The sequence below is a fragment of the Amphiura filiformis genome, chromosome 2 (assembly GCF_039555335.1).
Source record: "Amphiura filiformis chromosome 2, Afil_fr2py, whole genome shotgun sequence".
NCBI lineage: Eukaryota > Metazoa > Echinodermata > Ophiuroidea > Amphilepidida > Amphiuridae > Amphiura > Amphiura filiformis.
The window spans coordinates 77,465,306-77,483,126 of NC_092629.1; the positions used below are offsets into that span (position 1 = coordinate 77,465,306).

At 37.3% G+C, this 17,821-nt stretch overlaps 3 protein-coding genes across 3 annotated transcripts; all 3 read right to left on the reverse strand.

The window, feature by feature from the left end:
• Positions 1-3,786: 3,786 nt before the first annotated feature.
• On the reverse strand, positions 3,787-4,209 carry LOC140143453 (uncharacterized). Its single transcript, XM_072165290.1, has one exon. It carries the CDS (start codon positions 4,207-4,209, stop codon positions 3,787-3,789), a length of 423 nt encoding a protein of 140 aa, XP_072021391.1.
• Positions 4,210-4,226: 17 nt separating this feature from the next.
• Positions 4,227-4,655, reverse strand: LOC140143464 (uncharacterized). The gene has a single exon (XM_072165301.1). The coding sequence runs from the start codon at positions 4,653-4,655 to the stop codon at positions 4,227-4,229; it is 429 nt and encodes a 142-aa protein (XP_072021402.1).
• A 184-nt stretch (positions 4,656-4,839) lies between these two features.
• LOC140143475 (uncharacterized) lies at positions 4,840-5,205 on the reverse strand. The gene has a single exon (XM_072165312.1). The coding sequence runs from the start codon at positions 5,203-5,205 to the stop codon at positions 4,840-4,842; it is 366 nt and encodes a 121-aa protein (XP_072021413.1).
• Between the last annotated feature and the right edge of the window lie 12,616 nt (positions 5,206-17,821).

Sequence of the window (17,821 nt, forward strand, 5' to 3'; positions counted from 1 at the left end):
AGAGTGATAGGAAAGCCAGGTGGATTAAAGAATCAATACAGATCAGAAAGAGGGGCGAGGAGTAATGAACAGAGACGAGGGGGTCTACAATCTTAGTCACGTGTACGATCCACTTCTGAAGACTGCCAGCAAGACTAACACCGGAAGTGACATAACTTCCCGCCAGTCGTCAGCTGTTGGATCATCACAACAACACCAAGCTTTGATAAAGTCAGTTGCTAACTGACGAAACTGTCAGCAAGAAAAACTAGTAAGTTTTCTTCAAATTGGTTTTGACAAAAGAAAAACTCTATTTATTCGTTCATTACCAAACCTGATGAATTTGTTTCAACAGCCGTGACTAACGTCACGGCTGGGTAAAAATGCAAACATCTAAACATCTAAACATCAGCGTGTAGCTCATTTTATTCTGCATTATATACGTGAATTCTACTGGAATTGGGTGACTGATTGCGAAGAAATGAGCGATTACATAACGCACGCGTCAATTGACTTCATTCCAAGTTTGAAAGAATTATCATTCAACACAATGCGCACTATTATAGTGGTTAACTGTCAATGGGCTTCATGTTTTGTTTTGACAAACTGTTATGCATTTTCAGTGAAAGCATGAATATCATAACGCAGTCGGATTATAAAATAGATCATGTGAACTAAACTTAACAAGGAAGCGGTGAGCGAGTATGAAAAACCCACCTGTGATCAAACTTGGAATGATTTGCATTGATGCGCGCATTATGTAATCGTTAATTACTTCGGAACCAGTCAACCGAATCAAATAAAATGTTCGTACGGGATCGGGATGCACAATAATAGGTTATGCGCTACATTTAATTTTTTTTTGATTCTGATGTCTACTTCTCGACTTCAATAATTCACTCGGTATTTTTTTTCTGGGACACCCTGTATTAACTTACAAGTTGCAAAATTGTATTCCTTACATTTTCAGCTTTACAACGATATATGGTTTTGTAGGCTCTAACTCTGAGATGACAATCATTTTTGTTTGAAAGCATGATTATTTTTCTAATTTTGAGTATGTAACACGTTTTGCCCTTAATTCATGTCGCATGACCTCAGGTAAATACATTCTACCAACGTATTTGTTTAGAGTGCATCACCTGATATTAGCTTTAGTGCATGTCTTTCGGCTTGATTGTCACACCACACAGCGTCACCGTCCCTATATCTTCGTGTCAGAAATCGCTATGATAGTAGGGCGAACCACTATACTCAACAGCACGGCGTGGCTATTTTGTTCCGCCGTGGTTGGCCGAGCACTACAGGCAAAGTATAACACTCCACCTGTACCTGTACGAACACCACCTGAACGATAGATACATAAAACTTTTCTTTTCCGCTACGCATATATACGCATGCTCTGCTGCGATCTGCGTATGCTCATTGCCCTTTTAACGTTTTTAACTCATACAAATTCAATTTTTTTTGCCAGTTTATGTTTTCAATACGCAAGCAAGAAATTAAATAGTTATATATATTCACGTGCCTCAAAAAGTATTGTTCAAATAACAAAAATACAGAAATATATTCAAGGATTTGAGATTTTATCATATCAATAGTAAACACATCAACTAGCATAGGCCTATCACACAACTTATATCAATCCAATTATGTTTCAGAAGTGCGAGTCGATTCGGACTATTCGCTGTCGTAGTGCACGTTAGTAATCTTTAGTAATCTACTCCAAGCCTGGGCTCACACAGCGTCATCATCCCTATATCTTCGTGTCAAAAATAGTACGGCGAATCCACTCGTTTTTCAATAGCTACGCATGGCGATTTTGTTCGAGATTCAGGCTAAGCATATCATTTACACGATATGATTCGGACTATTCGCTGTCGTAGTGCACGTTAGTAATCTTTGGTTACTGCTCCAAGCCTGGGCTCACACAGCGTCATCATCCCTATATCTTCGTATCAAAAATAGTACGGCGAATCCACTCGTTTTTCAATAGCTCGCATGGCGATTTTGTTCGAGATTCAGGCTAAGCATATCATTTACACGATATGAGATACCACAGAGCTTCTATTCTACACGTTTGTATGATTTGCGCATGCTTAGTACCCCATATGAGGTTGCCATTACAAAAAAATCGATTTGTTGTCAGGTAAAACCCAGGTTTTGTTTTCAATACACTAACTGGAAATTCAATACACTCAGCGGCGATTGCTGTTTTCTTTAAACGGATATATTTTATTGCATTTTCACCGTAACGATTTTTAAATCGTACATTAAAAATATGATATAAACTATTTGAGAATTATATTCATATAAAAGGAACACGCCTAGCCTATTCAGGTCAGATTCACGTGCTGTATAGAATATTAAATCACAAGTCTATAATACAATGCACCATATCTAGACAGTATGCAACTTTCTTTATCTGCGTCAATAACAGAATATTGATTTAAATAGAAATGAATACATCTCTACATTTTGAGTTTGTACTTCACCACTGAGTGATCTAGCGATCGATTTCTAGCCAATTAGATAGGACTACTTTTCTTGCGTTCGGTGAAATACCAATCGCCCGTCGCTCACCAACGGAGTATTAAGACGTGATTCATTGCAGGGAAAAATATTTATAATACAGGGTGTCGACACTGTGGCTCATACATTTGTTCCGAATTTTGATATGCCCCAGTTCAGAGTTGTGATCCAGTTGACCTAGCAACGGTCATATTCTAACGTGCACTACGACAGCGAATTCGTTGAGTTATTATCTATAGATACTGTGTAAATACAAGCTTTATTGTCTGACATTCAACAATAGAATAATCAATCTTGCCTGGATATTTTGAAAGACAACCCAAACAGCTAAATTTATAACATGATCGCTAAGCTATAGCGATTAGTTTCTAGCGGCGTTTTTAGCCAATGAGATACCAATACCAATTGCTTACCGCGCAGTGTTATTTTGTGACCCTTGGCAGCTGGCGGAGCATTATAATGGAGTAAAATCCTGGAGAGGGCTTCAATAATTAGCATGAGGCGCATATGTAAATAGTCTATATTACATGTGGTAATGACGTCATGGTTATTTGTGCTCATTTGTCGGCATTCATTGTGTTACTGGGACGACATTGCCACAGGCAATTTCGGTGCCCGGGAAATTTGAATTTAGCGGCTGTTTTTATTTGCTTTTATGGTCAATATGAGTTTGTTTTAAATAAAACCACGTGATTCGTGCTCCATAGTTGTTTGTTTTTCTAACAAATAAGGCATAATGTTGTGATTGTTCCGGAGTGTCCTTTAAGCCCTCTTTGGAATTGCGCCCGGTACGCCGCTGATAAATTGCGGAAAGTCGGTCACGCTAAATTTTTCTCGTGAAATAATGGGTGTTGTGAACCAGCATGGGAGCCGGGAAGCTCTGACAGATAATAAAAACATTGCAAAAATGAAAGCTGATCAGAAAAATATATCAGTAATGGTAGAAAATATTCATGAGATTATTTGGTAAATAAGTAAACCTTCTTCTTCTTCTTCGGCTGCCGTCACTACTGACGATTGGCTACCATCTGGCTGCATCTCCTTATCTCCTTCTTCCAAGCTGTTTTGTTTTGAGCTAGACGCTTGGCTTGACTAGGTTCATTCCTGTCCATTCTTTGATGTTGTCAAACCATTGTTTCTTCTGTCTTCCTCTCCTCCTTCTCCCTTCAACTTTTCCTTCTATTATCTGAAGTGTTAATGCACTGCCACTTCCTCTAAGGATGTGACCAAGGTATGTTAGCTTTCTTGTCACCAACTCTCCAAGCAGCTGTCTCTTCACACCAAGTTCCTCAAGGATGCTCCTGTTTGTTTTTCCTTCCAACTGATGTTTAGCATTCTTCTCCAGAACCACATTTCAGCAGCAAGCTTCGGTCTTTCATCTGCTTTGGTCATAGTCCAGCCCTCCAGGCCATAAAGGAGTACACTCCATACCAGTATCTTGATCAGTTTCATTTTCAGTTCTGTTGGAAGGTTTCGATCATTCCACAAATCCTGAAGTTCGATCATTCTTCCTTTGGCCATTCCAATGCTGGCTTTGATGTCAGCCGTGCAATTTGCATTTGATGTTTTTACTGAGCCCAGATACTTGAAGTGATCGACCTGTTCTACTTCTTCTCCATCTATTGTGATGTTGTACTCTTTTTCTACTGCCCCTGTGACAAGATGTTTTGTTTTCTTCATGTTGAGTTTGAGATTCATGTCTTTGCCAGTATCATCTACTGATGTTGCCAATTTTTTATGTCCTCTACTGATGTTTCCAGGAGTGCGGTGTCGTCTGCATAACGAAGGTTTGAGATTGGTATGCCTCCTACTTTGATGCCATAAGTATCTACATCAGCATCCCTCATCGCTTTCTCTGTGTATGTCACGAAAAGATACGGTGACGCAATGCAACCCTGTCTCACACCTTTGGTCATACTGAACTTATCTGTATTTTCACAATTCCTCCTGATCTGTCCTCTCTGGTTTACATACAGGGATTGTAGCAGAGACGCAAGATGTACTGGGAAGCACATTTCTTCCATTGCAGCAAACAGTTTAACATGACCGACTGAGTCAAATGCCTTTGAATAATCAATAAACATGACAAAGACTTCTTCACCTATTCCAAGTATCTTCTCCATCAGTATCTGATCTGAAGGCATACCAACATGTCTCTGGTTCCTCGTCCTTTTCTGTAGGCAGCTTGTTCTTCTGGTAGTTCTTGCTCCAGTTTTGCTTTCAGGCGGCGATGTATAATGATCATCAAGAGAACTTTGATGGTATGGCTGATGAGTGCGATGGTCCTGTAGTTGGAATATTGCTTGGGGTCCCCAGACTTGAATAACATCACAAACTCCTGTTTTTCCAGTCTTCTGGCCATTCACAGCTTGTCCATATGCTTGTGCATAGTTGGTGTAAAGCTTCTAGTCCATACCGTCCTATTAGCTCGGCTGGTGATTTCCCAGTCTTGAGTTGGCTGACTGCATACTCAACTTCAGATATGAGAGGTGGTGGCTCTACCTCTTCAACCGGTGTTTTTGGCATGGAAAGTGGTACTTCTTTGTCTGGTTTTTCAAACAGTTTTCCACCATACTCTTTCCATCTGTTCATGATATCTTCCGATTCACTGAGGACTTTTCCTTCTATATCCTTGATGCATGCTTGCTGTGTTGGAGTAGACTTGGCTTTTACTAATCTGATCTGTTCAAACATTGCCTTGGATTTTCCGGTTGCATCAAAGTCTTTAATCTGCTTACATTGTTCTTCAAGCCATGTTGTCTTATCTCTTCTGATCCTCCTCTGGATCTCAGCACACAGTTCTTTATATCGCTGCTTCTGGGTTGGCGTGTTACTTTGTTTGCGCAACTTGCTCTTTTCTATCCTCAGCTAGATCAAGTACTTCTTGGCTAATCCATGGCTTCTTGGGAACTCTTTTGGCTCTACCAATTGTTTGCTTAGCTGTCTGTGTTAAAATGGTTTTGTATGTTACCCACAAGAATTCAGGTTTAGTTTCACTTGATGTATTTTGGTTCATCGCTTCATTTCTGAATTGTTGTTCGGATTCATGCTTGAACTTGGCCTTGATGGTGGGGTCATTCAGCCTCTTAACATTCAGTTTGCCTGATCTTCTCTTTGATTTGGTGCATGTTGGCTTCACTCGCATCTTTGCTGCTAGTAGTATGTGATCTGTATCACAGTCAGCCCCAGGGTATGTCTTTGCATCCAAGACACTCGATTTCCACCTTCTTTTCATCATGATGTAGTCAATCTGATTTCTGTAACGGTCGCCAGGTGATTTCCATGTGTACAGGTTTCTTTTGTGATGTTTGAAGCAATTATTCATGATGGCTAGGTTGTTGGCGCAGCAGAATTTAGCAAACCTGTCCCCTCGTTCATTTCTGTCTCCTAGGCCAAACTTTCCAATTCCACATTTCTTGTCCTCGCCTTCTCCAACATTGGCGTTCATGTCACCCATAACTACACATTCATCTCCTTTCTTAATCTTGTCCAAAACCGATTGCATCTGTTCATAGAACTCGTCAATGCTTGCATCTTCGTGACTGGATGTTGGGGCATAAGCCTGCAGGATGGTTATTGGTTTGGGCTTGGCAAGAAGTCTTACAGTGATGAGTCGATCGGAGATGGGATTGTAGCTCGCAAATTAAATGCCTTGCATGCCGCTCCTTTCAAGATTATAGCAACTCCATTTTCTTTCTTCCCACTAGGTTTTCCTGGGAACAAAATTTTGGTGTTTTTGTCTGGTTGAAAAGATCCTTCACCTTTCCATTTAGTCTCACTGAGGCCAAGAACATATAGATGTAGTCTATCTGCCTCTTCAAGTAGCAGCTCCAGTTTTCCATCCTGATTCATAGTTCTTACATTCCATGTTCCTATTTGGAAGACCTTTCCCTTCTTCCCCATCAGGTTGACATGAGACCGATTGGTAATGCTGCCGTCAAGCGCTATCCTTTCCGTAGACTTTGGGGTAACGCTGTCATCATTCGCACTCCTCTCAGGCTCAGCAACCTCTTCCTCAGTAGCATCTCGGATAGGTACCCTAAGGGTCCCAACACCCATCTGTTTAACACGTATTCATCTGATCTGCGACTCATAATGGTATTCTCGGGAATATATTAATACAGTGGGCTCCCGTTACCTTCTGCCTCAGTGCTGTCCCGCGGACTGGGATTCCTGCGGATCTTGCCTTTGCTGGTGCTTTAAAAGCATCTCCTTCGGGTAATGTTGTCATGGCACTGTCATGTACAACTTGTGCTGGATGGTCGTTGGCTCTTTCAAGAGAGCTCATCCGTCCTTGTAGATAGAAACTTGCATTCATTTTCATCAGGGTGTCCAGCCACCCTCCTTTTGCTGGATGGTCGTTGGCTCTTTCAAGAGAGCTCGTCCGCTCTTGTAGATGGATCTTGTATTTATTTCCATCGGGGTATCCAACCACCCTCCTCACTGGATCCCTTCTGAAAAACCAGTGGGGTTGACGATTTAGTCGCCGTTGGCCCGACTTAAGAGGCATTATCTGTTATTTTGGAGAATTTTTTTAAATGTTTGCCACGGTCAAAAAATGGATTTCCTTTAAACTTTCATCTTTGATGGACCTTGACCTGAAACAAACACACATGAAATAAATTTGGGGAAAATATCCCCGTTGCCATGGTAACAGCCAAATTTTCATTTTAGGCCTATTTTCACAATTTTTGCATTTTTCAGCAGTCAATTTGTCAAGTTTTGAAGCCAGTGTTACTAATATACACAATATATATATACTGTTTTCTTTATAAGGTATGAATAGGTCAAACCTTAGATGCCGCATTGAAAGTATAAAAACAATCACCAGATGTCAGGGTGGGTTATACCATTTATTTGAAATAGGGGTGTTTTTCAATTTTTTCAAAGTATGAAAATATACCAACTTTGTATAGCTCATAAACCATATGGTAGTGCTCCGATTTCAACATCGACCACAGCATGTTGAGATGATACATTGGTCTTATGAAAAAGTTACATTTGAGCTTGGGGAAAACACATCTGTATATACAGTGTTGCCAGACATTTTCCTATTTTTCGAAATTCAACACAAATCTCACCTAAGTTAAATGATGTGAAAATGAAACATCATCCGTTCAAGGAACATTTATTAGAAAGAGAGTTTTTATTCATATCAAATTTGAACAGTTATAATGGTCAGTGTTGTTCTAAACCACATGGGTGTTGCCATAATTGGGGTTTTATTGTGATTTGTGGATATTTTCAACTTTTTAAAAGTTATAAAAATACCAAAATGCATTTCTATAATAAAGAAAGAAACATCGACCTCGTCATGTTGAGATGATACATTGGCCTTATGAAAAAGTTATTTTGATGGGGGGGTAAAACATCAGTTTATACAGTGTTGCCAGATATTTTCCTATTTTTTCAAAATTCAACACAAGTCTCGCCGTAAGTTAAAAGGTATGAAAATGAAACTTCACCTTCATATGGAACATATCTTTTTAGAAAGAAAGTTAATTTCATATTCAATTTGATCATCTGGGATGGTCAGTGTTATATTAAGCCATATGGGTGTTGCCATAGCTAGCGTTTAATATGACAATATTTAGATATTTCCAGCTTTTTACAAGTCTTAAAAATAGTACACACCTTTAAAATTATTGTGGAATGAACGCAATATTACGGTTAAAAATTAACCTAAGAACACTTAGTATGTGAATTAAAATTTTAAATTTGAGTTCGGAAAATATGTCCTTCTATACAGCATTGCCAGATATTATCACATAATTCAAAATTCAACGTAGTTTTCAGCTTTTTCAGCAATTTTTCAGTCTTAAAAATGCCAAAATACAATGGCATGCATTCCTAAAATAAAGATGTGAAAATGAAACATCGACCTCATCATGTTGAGATTATACATCGGTCTTATGAAAAATTTACATTTGAGCTTGGGGAAAAACATCTGTTTATACAGTGTTGCCAGATATTTTCCTATTTTTTCAAAATTCAGCACTAGTTTCACCTTAGGTTGAAAATGAAAGTTTATTAGAAAGAAATTTACTTTCATATTAAATTTGTTGTATAAATGGTCAGTGTTGTTCCAAACCACATGGGTGTTGCCATAATTAGGGTTAAATAGCGAGATGTGGTTATTTTGAACTTTTTACAAGTTTTAAAAATACCAAAATACCATGGTATGCATTCCTTAAAAAATATGTGGAAGTGAAACATCAACTTCACCATGTTGAAATGATACATATTTGGTCACTTAAGCTTGGGGAAAACATATGTTTATACAGTGTTGCCAGATATTTTCCTATTTTTTCGAAATTTAACATAAGTCTCACCTTAAGTTAAATGATGCGAAAATGAAACTTCACCTTCACAAGGAAAGTTATTAAAATGAAATTTACTTTCATATTAAATTTGATAAGTTGTATAAATGGTCAGTGTTGTTCCAAACCACATGGGTGTTGCCATAATTAGCGTTTGATAGTGAGATGTCGATATTTTTATAAGTCATAAGGGTTCAAATAGCGACGTTTTCACATATTTTTTGTGGACCTGAGAGCACATCAGACATATATTGAAATTTGCGATATAATACAAATTTTACGGCAAATGATTAGAAATTTATATTTTTGAAATTTAACAGATCTCAAAAGTAAATTGTATGAATCTAGTGATATGTACTTAAAGTGTATGTAGCTGGAATGAAAAGCCGTCCATATGAAAATTTGACCTTTCGTATTGAAGATATAGATTTTTCACCAAAACACCTAAGGTCTTTTGGGGAAAAATCTATATCTTCACTATGAAAGGTCAAATTTTTCAATTAACATTAATTAATTGATTAGTGGTCGGCTTTTCATCCTAGCTACATACACTTTAAGTACACATCATTAGATTTATTAAATTAACTGTAATATGTCAAAAAATAAAAAAATTTAAAAAAAAATAAAAATTATTCTATATCAGAAGGACAATCCTCGTATTCAAAATGCAATTTGGTATGTCTGATGTGCTCTCAGGTCCGACAAAATACTGTGCAAAGGTGGGTGACCAACCCCTTAAAATACAACACAGAAAACATCAAACATGTATACTTTAAAATATTTACATAAAAACCATAATGTTTTTACCAATATACACATACTAGCTAGGCTAAAATAAATTAAAATAACATAAGATTGTTACATTGCAAAAGATGCATATAAGAGTAAGATAATGTTTAAATTACGCCTACCCCATATTATTAAAGCACACATCCCAACTATACTTGCAAAAAAGATATGGGGAAGAAATGGGCAAAAAAATATATAGATCCAGCAAATGTCTCGAAAGATATATGAATAGTCAAAGACAATAATGCACAGAACCTTTTCACAGCCAGACAAATTAATGTCCAGTTACCTTTCTAGAGAGGAGCTCGCAGGAGAGTCGAAAGTATAGAAGAAATGACCATTGAAATGTTGCATGATATTGTTGCTAATTCTCTGTCATTCAAGCATCCCCTGCTCATTGATGACATGAGCTTGTAAAAAGGAAGCAACTAAAATTAAGCTTTCAAGACTGAAGGAGATTTATATGAACACTTTTGCAGATACTTGCAGGGTTAAAGCAAAATAAAAAATCACCAAATGTTGATAAAAGTTGTCTGAGGAAATATCCGTTTCAAGTAGAAAAAGAGGACTACTGGGCACAGTATACCTATGACATGACCCCGTCCCCGGAGGGGGGTTCTCCCTGGTTAAAGGTATACGGGGATGTGCCACGGTTTTGGGGGTACCTTAGCAATTTTGGTATGTCGATTGGTGGGTTTGCAGTGGAGACAATACACCAAATTGGGTGCATTAAGGCAAAGGTGCCCATAAAAGCGCCAAATTAGGACAAATTTGTGTGCTTTTTGGGTGTTTTTTGTGAAAAAATTGGAATACTATAGCTGTAACTTTAATAAGGTGTCATTTTAAAATTGAAAATGTATCCACATTTCACTATTAACTCCATTTATAGTGGCATCATCCATGTGGTTTATTCATGGCAGCGATTTAAACAATATAAATCCTAAAGTGAGACATACGTTGAATTTTGAATATATGTGATAATAACTGGCAATACTGTATAGAAGGAAATATTTTCCGAACTCAAATTCAAAATTTAAATTCACATACTAAGTGTTCTTAGGGTAATTTTTAACCTTAATATTGCGTTCATTCCACAATAATTTTAAGGATGTGTACTATTTTTAAGACTTGTAAAAAGCTGGAAATATCTAAATTGTCATATTAAACGCCAGCTATGGCAACACCCATATGGCTTAGAAATAACACTGACCATCCCAGATGATCAAATTGAATATGAAATTAACTTTCTTTCTAAAAAGATATGTTCCGTATGAAGGTGAAGTTTCATTTTCATATCTTTTAACTTAGGGCGAGACTTGTGTTGAATTTTGAAAAAATAGGAAAATATCTGGCAACACTGTATAAACTGATGTTTTACCCCCCCCCCAGATCAAAATAACTTTTTCATAAGGCCAATATATCATCTCAACATGACGAGGTCTATGTTTCTTTCTTTATTATGTAAAAAGTTGAAAATATCCACAAATCACAATAAAACCCCAATTATGGCAACACCCATGTGGTTTAGAACAACACTGACCATTATAACTGATCAAAATTGATATGAATAAAAACTCTCTTTCTAATAAATGTTCCTTGAAAGGATGATGATTCATTTTCACATCATTTAACTTAAGGTGAGATTTGTGTTGAATTTCGAAAAATAGGCAAATGTCTGGCAACACTGTATATACAGATGTGTTTTCCCCAAGCTCAAATGTAACTTTTTCATAAGACCAATGTATCATCTCAACATGCTGTGGTCGATGTTGAAATCGGAACACTACCATATGGTTTATGAGCTATACAAAGTTGGTATATTTTCATACTTTGAAAAATTGAAAAACACCCTATTTCAAATAAATGGTATAACCCACCCTGACATCTGGTGATTATTTTTATACTTTCATTGCGGCATCTAAGGTTTGACCTATTCATACCTTATAAAGAAAATAGTATATATATATTGTGTATATTAGTAACACTGGCTTCAAAACTTGACAAATTGACTGCTGAAAAATGCAAAAATTGTGAAAATAGGCCTAAAATTGACATTTGCCTGTTACCATGGCAACGGGGATATTTTTCCGAAATTTATCCCATGTGTGTTAGTTTGAGGTCAAGGTCCATCAAATATGAAAGTATAAAGAAAATCTATTTTTGACCGTGGCAATTATATTCTCAAAAATAACAGATAGTTCCTCTTAACTCCTAATTTACTCAAAGGATATAAAGATATAGAGTTCAGCATTTAGTCCAGTTGCCACCCATACTAAATCATAATTATGGGGATGCACCATTGCGATCTAAATACTTTGTTTTTATATATATAACACACGAGAACTAAAATTGGTTCCGCTCCGGAAGGGCCGCCAAGCGCTGAGTTAGTTTAAAAGGATAGCAGTGCCAAAGCGGAACCGCCTGCTAAAGCACAGTCTATTTGTGAGCCTATACCTAAAATATTACCATTACAATACTATTGCCGTTATTCCTTAGCAATTTGCAAAATTGCTAAGGTCTGTTTCTGTCAAGTTCTTTGTTTCTTTACCTAGCTGGGGGGTTTACACCCCCCAGCTAGGTACTGTAATGCTATCCGATCTTTCTTCTTTCTGGCAATAAATTTCAAAATGCTTCTCCTCCTACATGTTACACCCTACAGTTATGTAACTTGCACATATGTATCGGCTATATGCAGTGCCCATAGGGTCTAAACAGAATTGGGGTAAATGGTCATTAAGGGGGCATTTCCTGTATTTAACCAAATACCTTCAAAATGCTTCTTCTGCCACATATTATATAGTACAATGATGTCATTTGCATATATGCATCGGCTATACCCCACGCCTAGAACTTGCATACAGAATTGGGGTCAAAGGTCATTAAAGGGGCAAAATCTTACAATTGCATTATCTGGACATCTGTAAGGGGTATGGGGTTCAAACTCGGTGACAACAAATCTCATGACCAGGGAACAATTTGCACGGGTCAGGTCAAAGGTCATGCAGAGGTCAAATTTTAGAAATGAATTTCCTGGACATCTGTAAGGGGTACGGGGCTCAGACTTGGTGACAACAAACTTAATGATCAGGGGGACATTTTGGAACACTTTGCAGGGGTCAGGTCAAAGGTTATCTGGGGTCAAATCTTATAATTTCATTTTCTGGATATCTGTAAGGGGTATGGGGCCCAAACTCTGTGACAACAAATCTCATGATCAGGGGAACATTTTGTAGGGGTCAGGTCAAAGGTCATGCAGAGGTCAAATCTTATAAATGTATTTTTTGGACATCTGTAAGGAATACAGGACTCAAACTCGGTGACAACAAACCTCATGACCATGGGAACATTTTTGGAACATTTTGCAGGGGTCAAATACCTCCACAACACCAAAACCCAGCTAGGTTTGTGGTCTATGACCACCATTTGCCACTAGTTGCACATCCGCCATCGGCGATGTGCATTCTTTTTACCGCGTTCTTCTTTCTTTCTTCTTCTTCTTCTTCTTCTTCTTCTTCTTCTGTCAACACTATGATCAGCCATCGTAGCCACATGCTTTCAGGCATGTTGACCATACTTGGTCAGTATAACCGTTTGGTGATGCCACAGATGTCACATGATCAACTTCCGGTCAAATGTCATCCACTTCCGGTCAATGGCCAAAACTTGGATTTTCACTAAAAATGCTACTCCTCCCACATATTACATAGCACCGTGACGTCACTTACACACATGCATCATCTATAGCCAGTGTCTAAAAGTTATACCACAAAATTGGAATCAAAGGTCATTAAGGGGTCACTCCCGGTAAAAGTCTGAAAAATTTGTAAAAAATATTCAAAAAATCACTGTCTTTACAAATTACATAGCAGAGAGTCGCCATTAGCACACATGCATCGCTATTATCTAGGGTCTTTAGGATGCCTACAGTTTTGGGGTCAAAGGTCATTAAGGGGTTACTTCCGGTCAAAAACCAAAATTATCAAAAAAGTTTAAATTTTTTTTATCTCAAAATGTAAACAAACCAGAGTAATATACCCATCATACATGAATTAGTGTTACATGGTGTATGCATGGTATTTTTATTTTGGGGGTCAAAGGTCATTAAGGGGTCACTTCCTGTTTTTAGCTAAATAACTTTAAGAATTTTTATCTCGACAACTAAACATAGTAGAATTTTTTAATTAAAATTGGAACAATGCATTTTGTCGGTGTAGATAAGGTTTTTTTTTCATTGAAGTCAAAAGTCATTAAGGGGGTCAAAAGGTCAATCATAAATTTTTTTAAATCAAAATCCACGTATAAGTTCCGATTAAGCTGAAATTCACCAGGAATATTCCTTATGACATCCTAAGCACTATGTTATATTTTTGCGGGGTCAAAGGTAATTAAAGGATCACTTCCGGTTCTCACAGATTAAGGGGTCATTTTTTATTTTGCATCAGCCCCCCCCCCCCTAAAATACCTGGCGGTTGTGCATGCTCGCGGTCGCAGGCGACCGCAACCATATCTAGTTCTTTCTTTCTTTCTTTCTGTCAATCTTATAATGAGCCACCGTAGCCATATGCTTTGAGCCATGTTGACCATAGTTGGTCATTAGGACCATTGGGTGGGGGGACAAATGAAACATGGTCAACTTCAGGTCAAAGGTCATCCACTTCCTGTCAATGGCCAAAAACGTGATTTCACTAAAAATGCTACTTCTTCCACAAATTATACAGCACGATGATGGCACTTGGGTACATGCATCAGCTATACCCAGTGTCTAAAAGTTATTGTCCAGAATTGGGGTCAAAGGTCATTAAGGGGATACTGCCGGTATATGACCAAATACCATAAAATGCTGCTGCTGTCGCAAATATATATGGTACAACAATGTTACTTGGTCATCAGGACCAATAGCTGGTGGCACAAATGTCACGTGACCAACTCAAGGTCAAAGGTTATGGAAAGGTCATTATGGCCGAAAATGTTATTTCCTGTTATTTTTACTAAAACTGCTACTCCTTACACGAATTACACAGCAAGATGATGTCACTTGACACATGCATTAGCCTTGAGGTCAAAGGTCATACGAAGGTCATTATGGCTGATGTGATTTTCTGTTTTGTTACTAAAAAATACTAAGTCATTCCACAAATTATAATATAGTATGATAACATTACACATTGTATTCATCCATTGGGGTCAAAGGTCATGCAGATATTACTTCCGGTATGTAGAAAAATACCTTAGAAAGTCGCACTCTAATAGCGCATGACCAAAGTTGCACAGAAATATTTACATGAATATTGAATAATTTTGGTTAACAAAATGATTTCACAATTATGGAAAATAATTATGTAATATAATTAATAATTATAAGGCCAAATAAAAAAATAAACATGTTTCATGTACCCTCCCACTTCCTTTTTTGAGGTTTCTTCAATCATATATTTATTCAGTTATAACTTTAAAAAAGATATATCTAGGAAGCAGAAATATTTCTATAGCCTTGCTAATATACAAGAAACACTTTTGGAAGGTTTTATGAAAATTAGAGGAGCCGGCCTATATCCTCAGAACAAAAATATTAAAAGAGGCCTCCTCCTTTTTCCAGGCATTATTGTGTACGCTAAAACAGCTCAAATTATGGGTATTCACACCGATTTTGCCATGAAAATATAAAATAAAAAGCCCCCTCTTCCTCCTTTTTTTACAACCTGTTTTTTATTTTACTTGGCCTAATTATATGATACTACAAACTTCTGTTGTAGTTATACATGTATATTCAATGAATTACACCAAACTGCTGGACCTTTTGAACTCACATATGCTATAGGTGAGCTAACAAATTAACCTTGCTCCCATTGTCCCTATGGTCAATTTCAAATTACAGTGCATTTCAAAAAAGACCTCTCAGTAAAATCAGCATATTATACTACTGCTGGCTGTTTATGCCTTAATACATCCATGCATGCTAGATAGCTAGCTGGGCTAATTAGCCATAGGCCTAGTTAATTAGCTATTGCTAAGGTCGCGTATATGTGTATGCGCAATTAGCTCTAGTTATTATTACTACTTTATTATCATTATTATTATAACGTAATATTAATATCCTGTACTTGAAGACTGAATTAAAAAAAGACTAGTTTGCGTCTGACGTCAGGACAAAGGCGCGGCGAATTTGGTTGCTGACCTGCGCAGTACGGCATTTTTGGTCTGGTTGACAGTACATGTACGTCATACGCAAACTAGTCTTTTTAATTATGTCTTCAATTATATGACTAATATTCAACCTAGTCTTGTTGCTAAAATAAATATATATCTCAAGCATGCAGTTGTATAGACATTTAGTCGTTGAGGATTCTTAAAAGGTGTGGATCACAAACGAAGATGCTTTGAGAGGGTAAATCTCTAATACAATGCACCTCAATAATCTTGGAAATAATCTGTTCTTCACTATATGATATTCTAAAGTTTACGGTCAAACGTCGGGGCTTTGACATCATCGTGTGAAATATGTGCATGGACATGAGAGTGCGTGACCCCTAAAACGAAGGGTAATTAAGCAAAGTTGCAATTGTATCAATGCAGAAGTCTTTTACCGTTACAAGAACACAGAATTTTCTTTTTGAACAAACAATTTATAACATTAAATAGTCTCACACAAACGCTAGAACGTTTACCGTTTACAAACATACTAAAAACACGACTTTTATATCAATTGTATCATGACCATGATTATAATTATTTTGTAAATATCAAGTAAACCGAGACAGTAAAATATTATTGGTGTGATATCCATATATTGCTCTTTCAAAAAATAATACGTAGTTTCATTTCATCAATCACTACCTACAAAAAGTTCGCCTTCGAAGAACTCGACAATGAAGGCCAGAGGTAAAAATTATAGCACGTTAATTGTTCTGAAAGTATAGCAATATTGAAAATAGTTATGTCAAGTTATTTAATTATTTACTGGACCACTGCCTGGTGCATAGGCCTATGTTCCACATACATATGTATTAATAGCATGATTAAAGTTGTCCTTCCGGAAGTATATCATTGATGAAAATATAACGTCAAGTTGATTTCATTATGGTGGACCATTATAATTCCTTCCCGGTAGGCCTAATTTCGCTGGTGCTTTCCCTCCACCGTTCTCTGGGAAATCGCATTGAGATAGAGATGTTTCTCTTCCCACACATGAGATCTCGTCCATCCATATCACCCCCTCTGCTCCAGGGAACTCATTGAAAGTTGTAAGCTCCTCCACACCTGGGAAGCCTAGCTGTCTGCAGGCCACATTTGCGTCCATACTGCAGTTACTGTCCGTTTTCCTATACACAATACACAGTGCTCTCACCATTGACGCGCGACCTTTTACAAATAGTGTATGTTAGAAGTATATTGCATTTGCCTAGTTAACATCACTGTGTGAAAAATAACCGGCCAATATTTAAACTATTCTCCAAACTTCTAGCAAATATATTACTCTAACATGACCTAAAATTACAGCTAGGTTAGATGTTCAGAAATAGTCGCACTTTCGTAGAATATGAGTGAGGGCAAAGCATAGTTAGCTCATAGCTAGCCAACTCCCCGTGTTAATTGAATGGAGATTTGACCGAAAATATTGAGCTATATTGGTAACGGACCGCTCCGTTCTGAAGGATGCCACAAAAAACGGTACAAGCTACATTTAAACTATTCTATGAAATTCTAGAAAATATAGTTTTGTAACATGTCCTAAAGTTTTAGCTAATTTAGGTGTTTGGAAATAGTCGCACTTTTGTGTTTTAGGAAGGATATGTAAACGACAGATAACACCAAAAATATGAAGAAATTATTTCCAAACCGTGTTAAGTCAACAATCATTATGTTGCTCATTTTCAAGAATGCTGGTTAACAAAAAGCAGGCCATTGTCTCATTTCGTGAACAAAGGTCCACATACCATTGTTTCTTTGCGTTTCCTTTATAATCAGTTACCCAACTGAAGCTGTATTATAGCACCTCATAGCGATATCGCACATATAAAACAGACACATGTGCACAACCAGAGAAGATCCGATTTAATCAGTTGAGCTGTTTCAATGAGTGTTATCTTGGTTTAATAGCTTTTAATGGGGTTTAAGTCCTGCAAAGGTCGAGATGAATTCTACTGTAGACATGACTGCATCATGCGGCTAATTGCCACAAATCATCACAGATTGTACCAAAT

Bases quoted from the DNA above. Each gene is read 5' to 3' on its own strand.
- LOC140143453 (XM_072165290.1), bottom strand. From the start codon at position 4,209: ATGAATCTCAAACTCAACATGAAGAAAACAAAACATCTTGTCACAGGG.
- LOC140143464 (XM_072165301.1), bottom strand. From the start codon at position 4,655: ATGCCTTCAGATCAGATACTGATGGAGAAGATACTTGGAATAGGTGAA.
- LOC140143475 (XM_072165312.1), bottom strand. From the start codon at position 5,205: ATGTTTGAACAGATCAGATTAGTAAAAGCCAAGTCTACTCCAACACAG.